The 15575-nt window shown below is 47.4% G+C and overlaps 2 protein-coding genes across 4 annotated transcripts in view; one reads left to right on the top strand and one right to left on the bottom strand.

The window, feature by feature from the left end:
* Positions 1-3373, top strand: part of RNF41 (ring finger protein 41) — a 39932-nt gene extending 36559 nt beyond the window's left edge. For both annotated transcript variants that reach the window (XM_049784014.1, XM_049784016.1), the window contains exons 5-7: positions 568-703; positions 1312-1415; positions 2483-3373. In XM_049784014.1, coding sequence (XP_049639971.1) covers positions 568-703; positions 1312-1415; positions 2483-2834 — 592 coding nt within the window. In that variant the 3' untranslated portion in view covers positions 2835-3373. The remainder of the gene's footprint in view (positions 1-567; positions 704-1311; positions 1416-2482) is intronic.
* Positions 1-15575, bottom strand: part of ESYT1 (extended synaptotagmin 1) — a 224043-nt gene that overhangs the window by 133422 nt on the left and 75046 nt on the right. The window lies entirely within an intron of this gene.

Genomic DNA, 15575 nt, shown 5'->3' with positions numbered 1-15575 from the left:
TTAAAGGGCTTTAGGCACATGCCTAGCCTGTGGCCAACCACAGTTTTATCCTGAGCACCACTTGACCCTTGACACTGCTTTGTGTGGCCATGACGCCCCCTGCACTCCTGGGCTAGTCTGGGTAATCCCCCCTGATGCAGCACCCTCAAAACAGCACATCCTCAAATCCTCATGTTGAATTGAAGGTCTGCTTGACCAGGAATTGCCAAGAGGGACCCCGGTGGCTCTGGGGAACTGCTTGGAAGAGGCCCAACAATAATACAGAACAAGTATTAGAAATTTGGGGTTTGGGACCGGAGCAGTGGCGCAAGTGGTAGGGTACCTGCCTTGCATGCACTAACCTAGGACGGACCGTGGTTCGATCCCCCGGCATCCCATATGGTCCTCCAAGCCAGGAGCCATTTCTGAGCGTATAGCCAGGAGTAACCCCTGAGCATCACTGGGTGTGGCCCAAAAAGCAAAAAAAGAAAAAAGAAATTTTGGGTTAGAGAAGGCCCTTTAAGCAGTTTTCTCCCTTTGTCCACATTTCCCACTAACCAATCTCACTTCTCTCCTTCTGTGGCATAGCCTGGAGATGCCCAAAGATGAGCTGCCAAACCACAACTGCATTAAGCACCTGCGTTCAGTGGTCCAGCAGCAGCAGACACGGATTGCAGAGCTGGAGAAGACCTCAGCGGAACATAAACACCAGCTGGCGGAGCAGGTAGGACATGGGGAAAACATAGCCCTGCCCGCTAGTAACCATGCAGCAGACAAGTTTGTGCCTGTGATGGTGAGCCTGTCTTCTAAGGTTCCACAGGGAATCTGATCGGAGTACCTTTTGCTCATTAAAGCACCTCTTAAAATGTCCAAACAGGCTGGAAATAATAGGCTGTGAGCAGTCTCCAACACAGACCCAGGAATAAGCCTTGAGCACCATTGAGCGTGGCTCAGAAACTAATACTAAAACAAGGGTCTGGAGAAATAATATAGAGGGTTGGGTACGAGGGTCTTGCATGTGGCTGACCTGGCTTTGATCGTGGGCATCCCATATGGTCCCCCAGAACATTGCCAGTAGTAATCCTGAATGCAGAGCCAACCAAGAGTGATCCTTGAGCATTGCCAGGTGTGGCCTCCAAAAACAAACAGAAAAATAAAAAACCCAGTTCACTCAACATAGATAAATGCCTTCTCTGTGGAAGTGTACGTAGCTGGTACTGCTTGCTAGGCCAACTGCATTACCTCCAATCCCTCCCACCTCAATTGTCCCCATTCTCAGATAAACTTGTCTATCTGCCTTCACCATCATCCGTTTCTCCTTTCCTCCAACAGAAACGAGACATCCAGCTGCTCAAGGCATATATGCGTGCAATCCGCAGTGTCAACCCCAACCTTCAGAATCTGGAGGAGACAATTGAATACAATGAGATCCTAGAGTAAGTGTCACTCAGGATGTGGAGTCAAGTCACTTGCTCCTGTCCTGGCAGAGCCCTGAAAGCAGGGGAGAGGAATGACACCACTAGGAATGGCAATGGGGAATGAGAGGCTTGGACAGAGACCTCTGCAATTTTTTGTTTGTTTGTTTGGGGTTTTTTTGAGTGTGTGTGGTTTTTGGGTCATACCCAGCAGTGCTCAGGGGTTATTCCTGGCTCCAGGCTCAGAAATTGCTCCTGGCAGGCACGGGGGACCATATGGGACGCCGGGATTCAAACCGATGACCTCCTGCATGAAAGGCAAACACCTTACCTCCATGTTATCTCTCCGGCCCCTGCAAGGATGCAATTTATCCAGAATTAAATGATTGTCTACCATGTACAAAGCCCTGTATTTAAAGGCTGTGAGTGTCCTAGAAGGGCCACAAAGAAATGGAGATAATCATCCCAGTCTTTTAACAATCCAAGGAAGAGCAGAAATGCCTTTTCAGGAAAGTGACAAAAATGTGCAATTAAAATCAACAAAGACCTGGAGTCTTGCTCAGTTCCTAAACTAAATCTTAAAATTAGCATGAGGGCCCGGAGAGATAGCACAGCGGCGTTTGCCTTGCAAGCAGCCTATCCAGGACCTAAGGTGGTTGGTTCCAATCCCGGTGTCCCATATGGTCCCCCGTGCCTGCCAGGAGCTATTTCTGAGCAGACAGCCAGGAGTAACCCCTGAGCACCGCCGGGTGTGGACCAAAAAAAAAAAAAGTAATTAGCGTGATAATATAGGATGGAATAATTGGCTTATTTACTAAACAACTGTTGAGCATCTGCATGAACCAGAAATTAGGTGTACTTTGGGACTTTAAAGAAAAACGGAAGGTTTCCTACAGGAATTTAATCTGGTGAGTAGCAACTCAAATGGGAACAACTGGAAAGTGCTTAGTTTCTGGTCCAATAATGGGAGGAAAGCTGGAAGAATTGGGGTAAGCTGAGTGCAGCATGAGTGGTGGTGATTCAGATTAGGAGAAAGAACCCCTGAAATAAGGAGCTACCATGACCTCTTCCCGCCCTTCCATCCACAGGTGGGTGAACTCCCTGCAGCCAGCGAGAGTGACCCGCTGGGGCGGGATGATATCCACTCCTGATGCGGTGCTCCAGGCTGTCATCAAGCGCTCGCTGGTGGAGAGTGGCTGTCCTGCCTCCATCGTCAACGAGCTGATCGAAAACGCCCATGAGCGGAGCTGGCCCCAGGGTCTGGCCACCCTAGAAACAAGACAGATGAACCGCCGCTACTATGAGAATTACGTGGCCAAGCGCATCCCCGGCAAACAGGCTGTTGTTGTGATGGCCTGTGAGAACCAGCATATGGGTGACGACATGGTGCAGGAGCCTGGACTGGTCATGATCTTTGCGCACGGCGTGGAAGAAATATAGAGATGCCGATAGGACGTCAGGAAAAGAGGGAAGCCAGAAAATCCATCCTCCAGCAGCTAGACCCTGGGTCCTGGGACTGTCCTGACTACTGTGGCTGCCTCTTAGCCACTCATCTCCCTGCCTTTCTGGCATTGAAGGCCTGGGGCACTTTGCTCCACCTTTCAAGTGGGGAACCTAGATTACTTCCTTTTGCCTAATTCCTATCCCCTGAGATGAAAGATTCTAAATTTTCGGCCTGGTTGGCAAAGTGCCCACTTCTATTTTTCCTGCCTCGGGTCCCTGGTTCCATAGGTTTTCAGAAAGCACAGATGCTTGTTCAAGAGGATCACAGTAGAGTAAGGAACCTCTCACTGCTCACTGCTCCCAAATCAGGGATCGGAGCAAGCAGGTCTGTTGTCCCTGAATGGCATTTATAGAGGAGCTTTGGAGAACAGAGATCCCGAAGAGAAATGGAAAGGAAGCCCCGGCACCCTAGCAATAGGGGGAGCAGATGCTGGGGATCCTGAACCTCTCTCTGTGCCAAGCATGCCCTGTTCAGCCAGCTGTATGTAGGTGCTGGGGGGGTCCGGGTGGGAGACAGTGCCGACCTGGCCGAATGACCTCTTATTTCCTATTATGCCTTTGGGAGGGCTGGGGTTAGGGTTTAGTCTGCTGAGATCAGTTTTCTTAGCAGGAAGCAGCTTTCTGGCATTTGCTGAACGGACTGGCATTGCCTCTGTGACTCAGGCCTTGCGTACTCCCTTAAATCCCTTCTTTGGGATCACAATACTTATTTTGATAATTTCCTTTGACCATTGTTTATATTTTACTTCTTTCCTCTCACTTTTGTCTTTTTTTTATATATAGGTAGAATAGCCTAGTTATGGCTACCCTTTACCAGCCCAGCTGCCACATTGTAGACAATTTAATTTATTTACTTTTGTTTTTGTTTTTTTAAGAAAGAAAAAAAATGAAGAAAATGTAAAACTTTCCTTTTGCTGTTCCTATTATGGGGATTCTGGCTAGGGTGGGACAGGGATGTGGGACTATTCTATATTTTTGCTTTTCAGTACAACATTTGGCTTTCGATAGGAAGGGCCAAGGGAGTCCTTGGCTGATTAGTTCATGTCTGCCCCAACTCTGTAACCCCTGGAAATGAGGAGCTGCCTTTGATTCCAGTGGCGGGTGTGACAGGCCCATCCAGGGTCTCACCTTGGAACCCCTGGTGTAGAGGATTCATTTTGTAAACAGCTGATCCCACCTCCAATCCCATCACCCCTTTTCTACATGGAGTGGGTTTTGAGTTTTTCCAGGCAAAATAGGATTGAAATATCATCCAGAAAGTTGGCCATGCCCATTTTCCCTACATTACTGTAAGCCAGAACTGTTTCGGGAGTATTCCTTGACCTTTAGGGTGAAAGGGCAAGGTCAGAGAAGTGGAGAGAAAGTGAGTATATTGATTTTCATATGCAAGTGGGAATGGGTAAAAATCAAGCATTTTAACAGGCTTCCCATTGTAGAGTTTTATTCCAGGCCAGGCTGTCACCAGACCGGGTATACTGGGTCTTAGCACCCCTGGAGTCAGCGGGAGGACAAGTCAGAAGTTCCAGCTCCAGGACATTGTGCTCAGGAATTTGAAAACGCTGCTATGTTTTGTCTGGTTATTACTGCATTTCTTCCACCCCCTTTGCCCCTGCCTGCCTTACCAGGGCCCGTACCCTCTTGGCGTCCTTGGAGCCAGGAAGCTCAGTTAAGGCTTCCCTACCCTTTGCACTAGTGTCTCTGCAGGTTGCTGGTTGTGTCACATGTGCTGTTCCATAGTGTTGACTGCACTAATAAACCTTTTACTCAACTCAAAAACTTAATTCAGCAGCGCTCTCCATTCTCATCAAGGTTTCTCTTCTGTCTGACCTTCTGGGCTTCCTTGCCTATATAGCCTCCCCCATCTTCAAACTAACCTCTGGTTTAGGTGGGTGCCTGCCTGGCAGCGGTGTTTTTGCTTCTATCTCCTGTCTTGTATTTGTCAAAGCATGCTTGCTGCTGCCTTGAATGTGTTCTTTCCCTAAATCCCTTTCTTCCCTGGATACACTTTACAGGACACCTACCTTTGTCCTTTATCCCACAAGCCCCTTTGCTTTGGAATCTGGATCCCACTATAGTCAGGGAAGCTTCCACCACTATTGTCTCCTAACCTAAAAAGAATTTGAAGGGAAGGGTTGTAGTTATCTGAACCTCTGCAGTGGTCAGATCCTGATAGTAGGTTTTGGGGTTTGGTTGTTTTTTTTTTTTTTTTTTTTTTTTTTGTTGGCTTTGTCTTTGTTTGGGGACCAAACCCAGATGTGCTCAGGACTTAGTCCTGGTTCTCTGCCCAGTAATTGATCACTCCTGGCGAGCTGAGACTGCATGTAGCCTGGGGGATTGAACCCAGGTCATCTACATGCAAGCAAAAGTCCTACCCACTGAGCTATCACTCCAACTCTAAGAGGTTTTATCCTGTCATGAGAAAAAAATTTTTCATTCTCTCCCTATTACTGTGGGAGGGGGGGAACCTTATGGGATTCTGGGGATTGAACTCTGATCAGGTGCATACAAGGCAAATGACCCACCAGCTATGCTATTGCTCCACCCCGACCCTTCCCATGGATAATTAGATGTTTTTACTGAAACTTACTTAGAAAGGTCAGGAAGATGGGCCGGAGAGATAGCATAGCAGTAGGGCGTTTGCCTTGCACGCGGCCAACGCAGGACGGACCTGGGTTCAATTCCCGACATCCCTTATGGTCCCCTGAGAACACAGAGCCAGGAGTAACCCCTGAGCACCACCAGGTATGGCCCAAAAACAAAAAATATGTTAAAAGTGAGGAAGAGAACGGAGTTAGATTGTGTTCGAGAACATGGGCTTCTCATAGAAATAGGCAGAGACGGGCCGGGAAGGTGGCGCTGGAGATAAGGTGTCTGCCTTGTAAGCGCTACCAAGGAACGGACCGCGGTTCGATCCCCCGGTGTCCCATATGGTCCCCCCAAGCCAGGGGCGATTTCTGAGCACATAGCCAGGAGTAACCCCTGAGCGTCAAACGGGTGTGGCCCAAAAACCAAAAAAAAAAAAAAAAAAAAAAGAAATAGGCAGAGACAAGTGAGATTTATATTCAAAGAACATGGCTTAGGGGCCGGAGTGGTGGTGCAAAGTGGTGGGGCGTTTGCCTTGCATGTGTTGACCTAGGATGGACTGCGGTTTGAGACACATATATACACACACCCTAGAATCCCATAAAACTGAAAAAACATGGACTTAAAGAGCCAGTCTCCATTACTGTACTTTAGTATTTTTTGTTATTTTTGGGTCACACCCGGCAGCACTCAGGTTACTCCTGGCTCCATGCTCAGAAATCACTCCTGGCAGGCTCGAGGGAGCATATAGGATGCCGGGATTCAAACCACCGTCCTCCTGCATGCAAGGCAAATGCCCTACCTCCACGCTATCTCTCCGGCCCCAAATGAGTATTTTCCATGCACCTGAAGTTAAAAAAACCTTGGGTTGGGCCCGGAGAGATAGCACAGCGGCGTTTGCCTTGCAAGCAGCCGATCCAAGACCAAAGGTAGTTGGTTCGAATCCCGGTGTCCCATATGGTCCCCCGTGCCTGCCAGGAGCTATTTCTGAGCAGACAGCCAGGAGTAACCCCTGAGCACCGCTGGGTGTGGCCCAAAAACCAAAAAAAACAAAAACAAAAACCTTGGGTTTTTGGGCAACACTTGCCTCTGCTCAGAGGTGGGGTTGGGGGACCATAGACCATGCATTGCTAGGGATTGAACCCAGAACTCATGTGCAAACCTACATTCCAGGCTCTGTGCCATCTCTGCCATGCCCAACTATAAAAAAATGGGAGGGGGCTGGTGGTCCACACCTGTAGAGCTCAGGGCTAATTCTGGTGGTACTTGGGTCACCATAAGTGGTGCTAGGGATAGAAGCAAGGTAAGTCGCATGAGGACAAATACCTTAACCCCATAACCATCTCTCTAGCCTCCCAATATAAACAATAGTACTCTATATATCTTAGTAAAAACAGCCAAGGGACTGGAGAGATAGCATGGAGGTAAGGCGTTTGCCATTCATGCAGAAGGATGGTGTTTTGAATCCCGGCATCCCATAAGGTTCCCTCGAGCCTGCCAGGGGCGATTTCTGAGCAGAGAGCCAGGGATTAATCCCTGAGCGATGCTGGATGTGACCAAAAAACAAAAAGAAAAAAAAGAAAGTAAAAACAGCCAAAGAGCATTTTTTGTACCCTTCAAGCTACTATATGTTCGTCAATCAACAGATCATTGTAAACCCACTAGGTGGGAACAGGAGCAATTTCAAAGGGCTGATGTGCAAGTTCTGCATGTGAAAGGCCTGGGTTCAATCTGCATGGCCCCTGTGCACCGAACAGCCTCAAAACAGAAACCCAAAGGTCAGAAGATGCCAAGGAAACATTAACACATAGAAAACGATCCAGGGCCGGAGAGATAGCATGGAGGTAAGGCGTTTGCCTCTCATGCAGGAGGTCATCGGTTCGAATCCCGGCGTCCCATATATGGTCCTCCCGTGCCTGCCAGGAGCAACTTCTGAGCCTGGAGCCAGGAATAACCCCTGAGCACTGCCGGGTGTGACCCAAAAACCACAAAAAAAAAAAAAAAAAAAAAAGAAAACGATCCAGTGGTACCAATAGTGGGTCCAACTTGCCTCCTCAGTTCTGAAGCTTTATTACATTCAGAACCTGTTGCTTAGTGCTTAGAGTCATGAAAGGTTCCAAATTTTCTTCCTGGGGTAGATTTGGATTTTGGAAACAAGGTACTCTTTAGGGTTGGAATGTGTGGGGGAGGGAGGGTTCAGGTAGCAAAATGACAGGTACACTTTCTAAGAACTTAGAGCTCGGTGGGCAAAGCAGAGGCCTGAACTCATTTTTTGTCACCACATGGTCCCCAAAGCATATGACTTGCAGTGACCCTAAATGGCAACTTGCTTTAATGGAGATGAGCATACATTAAGGCATAATTTTAAGATTTACAAGTAAGACGTTAGGGACCAGAGAGATAGTATGGAGGTAAAGCATTTGCCTTGCATGCAGAAGGTTGGTGATTCAAATCCCGGCATCCCATATGATCCCTGAGCCTGTCGGGAGCGATTTCTGAGCATAGAACCAGGAGGAATCCCTGAGCGCTGCCGGATGTGACCCAAAAACAAACAAACAAAAACCAAGATGTTAGGAGAGGGAAGATAATAAGCCATTTCCCCCCTCTTCAGAGGTTCTAGGCCATAAAAAGTAGTATTTGGGGGATACTTGTTTTGGTGCTTGAACTGGGAATCAAGCCCATACCTCCAACATATAGAGGATGAACTCTAACCTTGAAGCATCTCCCAGGTCCCGGTTGATTTTGTAAGATTTTGTTTTGTTTTCAGAAGGGTGTTTGCCCCGCATGTTGCTGACATAGGTTTGAGTCCCAACACTGCATTTAGTCTCCTGAGCAGAGCCAGGAGTGGTCACTGAGTACAGCCAGGTATGACCCAAAACTCACGAAAATGAACCCAATACTACCATTGAGAGGCTAGAGTGCTAGTATAATGGGTAGGGCACTTGCCAGTGCAGCCAACCCAGTTGGATCTCTGGCATCCCATATGGTCTCCTGAGCACCACCAAGAGTGATAACTGCAGAGCCAGGAGTAACCCCTGAACATCACTGGGTGTAGCCCAAAGCAAAAAGAAACGAGTGCTAAATCACAATCTTCCTGGCTCTGTACTCAGGAATTGCTTTTCTGGCAGTACTCTGGGAAGTACTTGGGTCCTGGGTCTGTATTATGCAAGGCAAGTATCTTACCCCTGTACTATCTGTCAATTTTCTTTGTATTTTTGGGGTCACACTCTGCAGGGCTTTTCTGAGTTTATGTTCAGAATTGGTCCCTGGCAGTAAGGTGAGATTTGAAGCAGTGCTGTGTGCAAAAGCATGTGTCCTTTAGCAACCAGAGCCACGAGTGGGTTGTGGACTGTACAGCACCCGGATTTGTGCTTCCAAAACCTCCAATTCTTTTTTTTTTTTTTTTTTTTTTTTGGTTTTTGGGCCACACCCAGCGGTGCTCAGGGGTTACTCCTGGCTGTCTGCTCAGAAATAGCTCCTGGCAGGCACGGGGGACCATATGGGACACCGGGATTCGAACCAACCACCTTTGGTCCTGGATCGGCTGCTTGCAAGGCAAACGCCGCTGTGCTATCTCTCCGGGCCCAAAACCTCCAATTCTTAATCTGAGTTCCCACATTTGACATAATAAGGCACTATCATTATTTGGGCAACTGGTTTCCCTTTCTTAAAGGTCCACCTGTAGTATATATCTCTTGGCCCTCATTTTAATGTGGCTTCAAAACTTAAGGTTCATCAGTTTGCAAGCTTTGCTTTAGGCTGAGATAAGAATAAGTGGAAGCGGGAGCAATGGTAGATAGGGCTTTTGCCTTGCATGTGGCTCACCTGGGTTCAATCCCTGGCATCCCATATAGTCCTTCAAGCACCACCATGAGTGATTTCTAAGTGCAGAACCAAAAGTAAGTCCTAATCACCACTGGGTGTGATCCCCTGAGAAAATTTATTTTGTGATGCTGGGGATCAAACCCAGTTCTCATTCAGCAAGGCATACACTACCTGAGGCACATCCCCAGCCCTGTTGCAGGGAATTTGGAGTTTTAATTTTACTGGGAAGGGTTTTTTTTGGTTTAGTTTTTGTTTTTGGGGTGGGGGGATCACACCTGGCGGCACTCGGGGTACTACTGGCTCTGCACTCAGAAATTGCTCCTGGCAGGGGGCCGGAGAAATAGCACAGCGGCATTTGCCTTGCAAGCAGCAGCTGATGTAGGACCTAAGGTGGTTGGTTCGAATCCCGGCGTCCCATATCGTCCCCCGTGCCTGCCAGGAGCTATTTCTGAGCAGATAGCCAGGAGTAACACCTGAGCACCGCCAGTGTGGGCCCCCCCCCCAAAAAAAATTGCTCCTGGCAGGCTTGGGGGATCAACCATATGGGATGCCAGGAATCAAACAGGTCATCCTGGGTTGGCTGCGTGCAGGGCAAAGGCCCCCTACCGCTGTGCTATTGGAATAACTTTCAACTTCTTGTTTTAGGTGTCAGTGGTAAAACAGAAATTTAGAGACCATACTAAGCTTTGTGGCAAATTGTGCAAGGGACAAATAAGGCTTAAAATAGATCAGGAAAAGAGAACAGAAAAACAGATGACCACAATTGACGATTCACCCAGAGGCATTCAGTACCAGCACTGTGCCAGATATTTGAGAGAGAGAGGTAATTGAGAGGGAGGCTGGAGCGTACAGTGAGTAGGGCACTGCCTTGCACATGCTCACGCAGGCTCAGAAGTAATTCCTGAGCACCTTCAGATGTGACCCACAAAACAAAAAATTTAGAGGGCTGGGCACTAGCCTTGCATACGACAAACCTGGGTTCAACCCCCAGCACCCCATATTGTCGCCAGAGCTTGTCAGGAGTTCTTTCTGAGTGCAGAACCAGGAGTAAGTCCTGTGCACTACCAGTTGTGGCTCTCAAACAGTAAGTCAAAAACATCTTTCACGAAATCTGCAGGTAAGTACCACAAATTGGAACAAATAAAGGGAAATAGTTTATTGCAAACAGATTAGACTAAAAAATGGGATAATGAGGAAAGGGGTCAACTGTGTAGGTCAAAGGGAGGTAAGTCTTTGATGAACCACTGGAACTGAGGTCTGATTAGGATTTTGTACTGGCAGTGAAAAGGCTAATAACCAGGTTGAATATTTACTGAATATGAGACTATATTAATTTAGTTATCCTACCAATCATAACACTGTACTATCCATTTTCAGTGGGAAAACAGTAAAGTTCATGTGATAATCAGAGCTGGGATTTAAAACCTGAAAGTCATTTTAGATCCTAAACTTAACCATCACACAGTAAGGGTTATGCAACCAAAAATGAATCATCTTTGGGCCGGAGAGATAGCATGAAGATAGGTTATTTGCCTTGCATTCAGAAGGACAGTGGTTCGAATCCCAGCATCCCATTTGGTCCCCAGAGCCTGCCAGGAGCAATTTCTGAGTGCAGAGCCAGGAGTAACCCCTGAGTGCCGCCAGGTGTGACTCAAAAAAAAAAAAAAGTTCAGGGCCAGAGAGATAGCATGGAGGTAAGGCGTTTGCCTTGCATGCAGAACGGTAGTTCGAATCCCAGCATCCCATATGGTCCCCGGAGCCTGCCAGGAGCGATTTCTGAGCCTAGAGCCAGGAGTAACCTCTGAGCACTGCTGGGTGTGACCCAAAAAGTTAAAAAGGAAGAAAAGAAAAGAAAAAAAATAGTCCATAGCCTGAATAAGAGATAAAGGGACAGAGCAATCACAGTTGCAGGGCATTGTCATGCACACAGCTGACCCGGGGCTCAGTTCGACATCCTTTTTTTTTTTTTTTTGGTTTTTGGGCCACACCCTGTGACGCTCAGGGGTTACTCCTGGCTATGCGCTCAGAAGTTGCTCCTGGCTTCTTGGGGGACCATATGGGACGCCGGGGGATCGAACCGCGGTCCGTCCTAGGCTAGCGCAGGCAAGGCAGGCACCTTACCTCCAGCGCCACCGCCCGGCCCCTCAGTTCGACATCCTATGGTCCCCTGAGCCTGCCAGGAGTAATCCCTGAGCGCTGCTGGTTGTAGCTCCCCCCATCAAAAATAATAATAATAATAACCCATGGATAGGGTCTTTGCCTTATATGTGGCTGACCTGGGCTCAGTACCCAGCATCCTATATGATACTGAGCACCACCAAGATTGACTCCTGAGTAAAGAGCTAGGAATAAGCCCTGGGCATCGCAGGGTGTGGCTCAAAGAAAAACAAACGAAATGAAAAAGAAATCCTAGGAATGAATGCAGACACAAATGGAGAGCAAAAAGTCTAAGAATGAAACCTTGGGAAATTCCAGAAGTAATCTGGAAAATACGTTGTGGTTAAGTTGGTTGATGTTTTTTGGACCACAGCCTGACCATTCAGGGGCTACTTTGGGGTCACTTGCAACAGTGTTTGAGAATTTGCCAAACCTGTGGTCCAGGCCTATGAACTGTCCCACTGGGTCCTAATGTATTCTATTAATTGACTTGCATAAAGTTGACCTGGGTTCAATCCTTGGCACCATAAGGTCCCCAGGGGTCAGGAGTGACCTGAGCACCACAGACTGTTGCCCATCTGCCCCTCGCAAACAAAAAGAACATGCCACTGAAAAGATCAGTATTGGGGCCGGGAAGGTGGCGCTAGAGGTAAGGTGTCTGCCTTACAAGCGCTAGCGTAGGACGGACCTCGGTTCGATCCCCAGGCGTCCCATATGGTCTCCCCAAGCCAGGGGCGATTTCTGAGCGCATAGCCAGGAGTAACCCCGGAGCGTCAAACGGGTGTGGCCCAAAAACCAAAAAAAAAAGAAAAGATCAGTATTAGGTGACATTAGCCTGTTATGGGTGGAGAAACAAGGAATTTCATGAGGGAAAGGCAGAAAACAGGCCAGACACCCAGCCCCACTAGTGGAAGTCTCATTAGGAAGAATTAAGAATAAGGGTCTGGGCCCGGAGTTTGCCTTGCAAGTAGCCGATCCAGGACCAAAGGCGGTTGGTTCGAATCCCGGTGTCCCATATGGTCCCCCGTGCCTGCCAGGAGCTATTTCTGAGCAGACAGCCAGGAGTAACCCCTGAGCACTGCCGGGTGTGACCCAAAAACAAAACAAACAGAAAAAAAGAATAAGGGTCTGCTTGGGCCAGAGAGATAGCACGGAGATAAGGCATTTGCCTTGCATGCAGAAGGATGGTGGTTCGAATCCCGGCATCCCATATGGTTCCCTGAGCCTGCCAGGAGCAATTTCTGAGCGTAGAGCAAGGAGTAACCCCTGAATGCGGCCAGATGTGACCCCCAATAAAAGGATAAGGGTATGCTGACAATAGGAACATGGCCTGATTGGATAGCGATGAGGTTCTTGGCTAGAAACTTATTACACTTATTACACTGAAAAGCAGTGTAATAAGAATGGAAAGCTCGGGGTTTTGACTCAACTGAAGATACAACAGAACATGTTTTGAAACACCATGCCTGAAACTGGTTTGAAAGAAGAATGACTTTACTAGACTAGAAAGAAAACAAAGAATGAAATAGTGTTCCAAGAACAAGAGAATACAGAAGCTGAAGCTGAATTTGAGATACAGAGGTAATTGATCACTGGTTGAGGCTGGAGTGATTGTACAGTGAGTAGGGCATTTGCCTTGCACACAGCGAACCCAGATTTAATCTCTGGCACTAACAAGGAGTGATTCCCTAGGCATCACTGGGCGTGCCCCACTCCCAATCAAAAAGAAAAGAAATCATTGACAAGTTGAATGCTGGTAGCCTTGCATGTAACAGACCTGAGTTCTATTTCTGGCACATACCAAAAAAATTCACTTTTGGGGGGCCCAAGGGATGTCTGGAGCTTTGCATGCAGGAAGTCCAGATTTGACCTATTTACTACATGGTTTCAACCATCAAGTTGGGAGTAATCCCTGAATTCAGTCCGGTATGTCTTCTAACTCCAAAAATCACTGGTTTCAAATATACAAAGGTTTCAATGATGGGTTATTAACATGGAGCTAGAGGTAGAGGATGTACATTTTGTACTAAAATAAAAGGAGAGCAGCGGTAGGGTGTTTGCTTTGCACACAGTAGACCCAGGACGAACAGTGGTTTGAATCCTGTCATCCCATATGGTCCCCCAAACCTGCCAGGAGCAATTTCTGAGCGCAAAGCCAGAGGCAACCCCTGAGCACCGCCAGGTGTAACCCACAAACCAAGAAAAGAAAAGATGGGGGCCAGAGAGATGGCACAGCGGCGTTTGCCTTGCAAGCAGCCGATCCAGGACCTAAGGTGGTTGGTTCGAATCCCGGCGCCCCATATGGTCCCCAGTGCCTGCCAGGAGCTATTTCTTAGCAGACAGCCAAAAGTAACCCTGAGCACCACCAGGTGTGGCCCAAAAACAAAACAAAAAAAAAAAAAAGAAAAGAAAAGAAAGGTAGGGCCGGAGAGATAGCCTGGATGTAAGGCATTTGCCTTGCATGCAGAAGGACAGAGGTTCAAATCCCGGCATCCCATATGGTCCCTGAACCTGCCAGGAGCGATATCTGAGCTTAGGACCAGGACTAACCCCTGAACCATGCTGGGTATCACACACACACACACACACACACACACACACACACACACACACAATATATATATAAATTAAAATAAAATAAAAGGAGAGGAGAGGAGGCCGAAGTGATAGCACAGCAGTAGGGTGTTTGTTTGCCTTGCACACGGACAACTGGGATAGTCCTGGGTTCAGTCCCCGTCACTCCATATGGTCTCCTGAGCCTGCAAGGAGTGATTTCTGAGCGCAGAGCCAGGAATAATCCCTGAGCACTGCTGGGTGTGGCCCAAAAACCAAAAAAATAAATAAAAGGAGAAATAGGGCCAGAGAGATGACTACTGCACACGCGCGCGCACACACACACACACACACACACACACACACACGTATTACACAGACACACACATGTATTACACAAAGACATACCCAATCCTTTAAAAGACCCTGAAAACTAAAATCAGGTGGATTTACAAGTCTGTGGCAACCAGAAACTAAAGAATAGTAGAATGGATGTGTACGAATAGTGACAAATAACAACACAATAACTAAGTGAAAGGATTTATTGAAATGGATGAAGGGTAAAAACTGGGTTGGTTGTTTAAAGTTAGACTTGTGGAGATAGTAAAAATCAGAAAATTATTTGTGGTGCACAAAGTTCCGATTCCTGCTCGTTACAGGGAACCATTTGAAAATGCATGATTTGATTGCCAAAGAAAATCAGTTACCCTCAAAGTCTAGATCCTCCATTTTGTAAACCTTAGCCTTCTGGGCCCTGCACAACAGCTCTTGGTGGCCCTCTACTGGGCAGTCTGGGCCTCGGCACTCTGGCTACTTAAATTTGAGATCAGGCAGAAGCATAGGATCTAAACCTCCTAGATATGATTGGTGGTAGTATGTATTTGGTCACACACATGTGTAAGGCCCAGTAGAGGCAGTAAAAACAAAACACAGCCCTTCCTAATTCTCAGATGCTAAGAGTCTGCAGATGAAAATGTACGCACAAATACTGTAAAAAATATCCATCTACTTAGACTTTTTGTTTTTAATTGAGTGGTTTATGTGTGCTTAGTTTATATCCTATGGGGGAAGAAAGACTACATAATACAATTAGGGCGAAGGAAGTGGTTAAGAGGAAAATGCCCAGGAGAATAGATGTTTAAGTGAAGACTAAGGAGAAGGTGCCAACGCAGTATTTAAGGCAGGGAATAGCATGAGCAAAGCAAACACTGTTCCAGGCCCTCAATGAGAGGCAGAAGCTGGAATGTGGAGAACACGTACCTGCTGAGAGGGAGAGGACAGGCCACGAAACAAACGCTGCTGGCAGCATCAGTGGCTCTTTCCATACATGAGAGAGGATGTGGTCCTTCCTTCACTCCCAAGCCCCAGTTTTCCAAAGGAACCCTTGGCCAGGGGCTCCCACTGACCTGCAGCAACCCCTGAGACATGTGGACAGATCTGACCCTTGTTTCAGAGATAGAGGAAGTGGACTTTTAATTGTTGCTGAAATACACACACACAAAATAAAATAAATAAATAAATAAATAATGTTCGGTGTGCAACTCTGAATGGTGATACAGG

This window comes from Suncus etruscus, chromosome 11 (assembly GCF_024139225.1).
Source record: "Suncus etruscus isolate mSunEtr1 chromosome 11, mSunEtr1.pri.cur, whole genome shotgun sequence".
Lineage (NCBI taxonomy): Eukaryota > Metazoa > Chordata > Mammalia > Eulipotyphla > Soricidae > Suncus > Suncus etruscus.
Note: the sequence above shows the minus strand (reverse complement) of the source record. Positions and strands in the feature narration are given on the sequence as shown.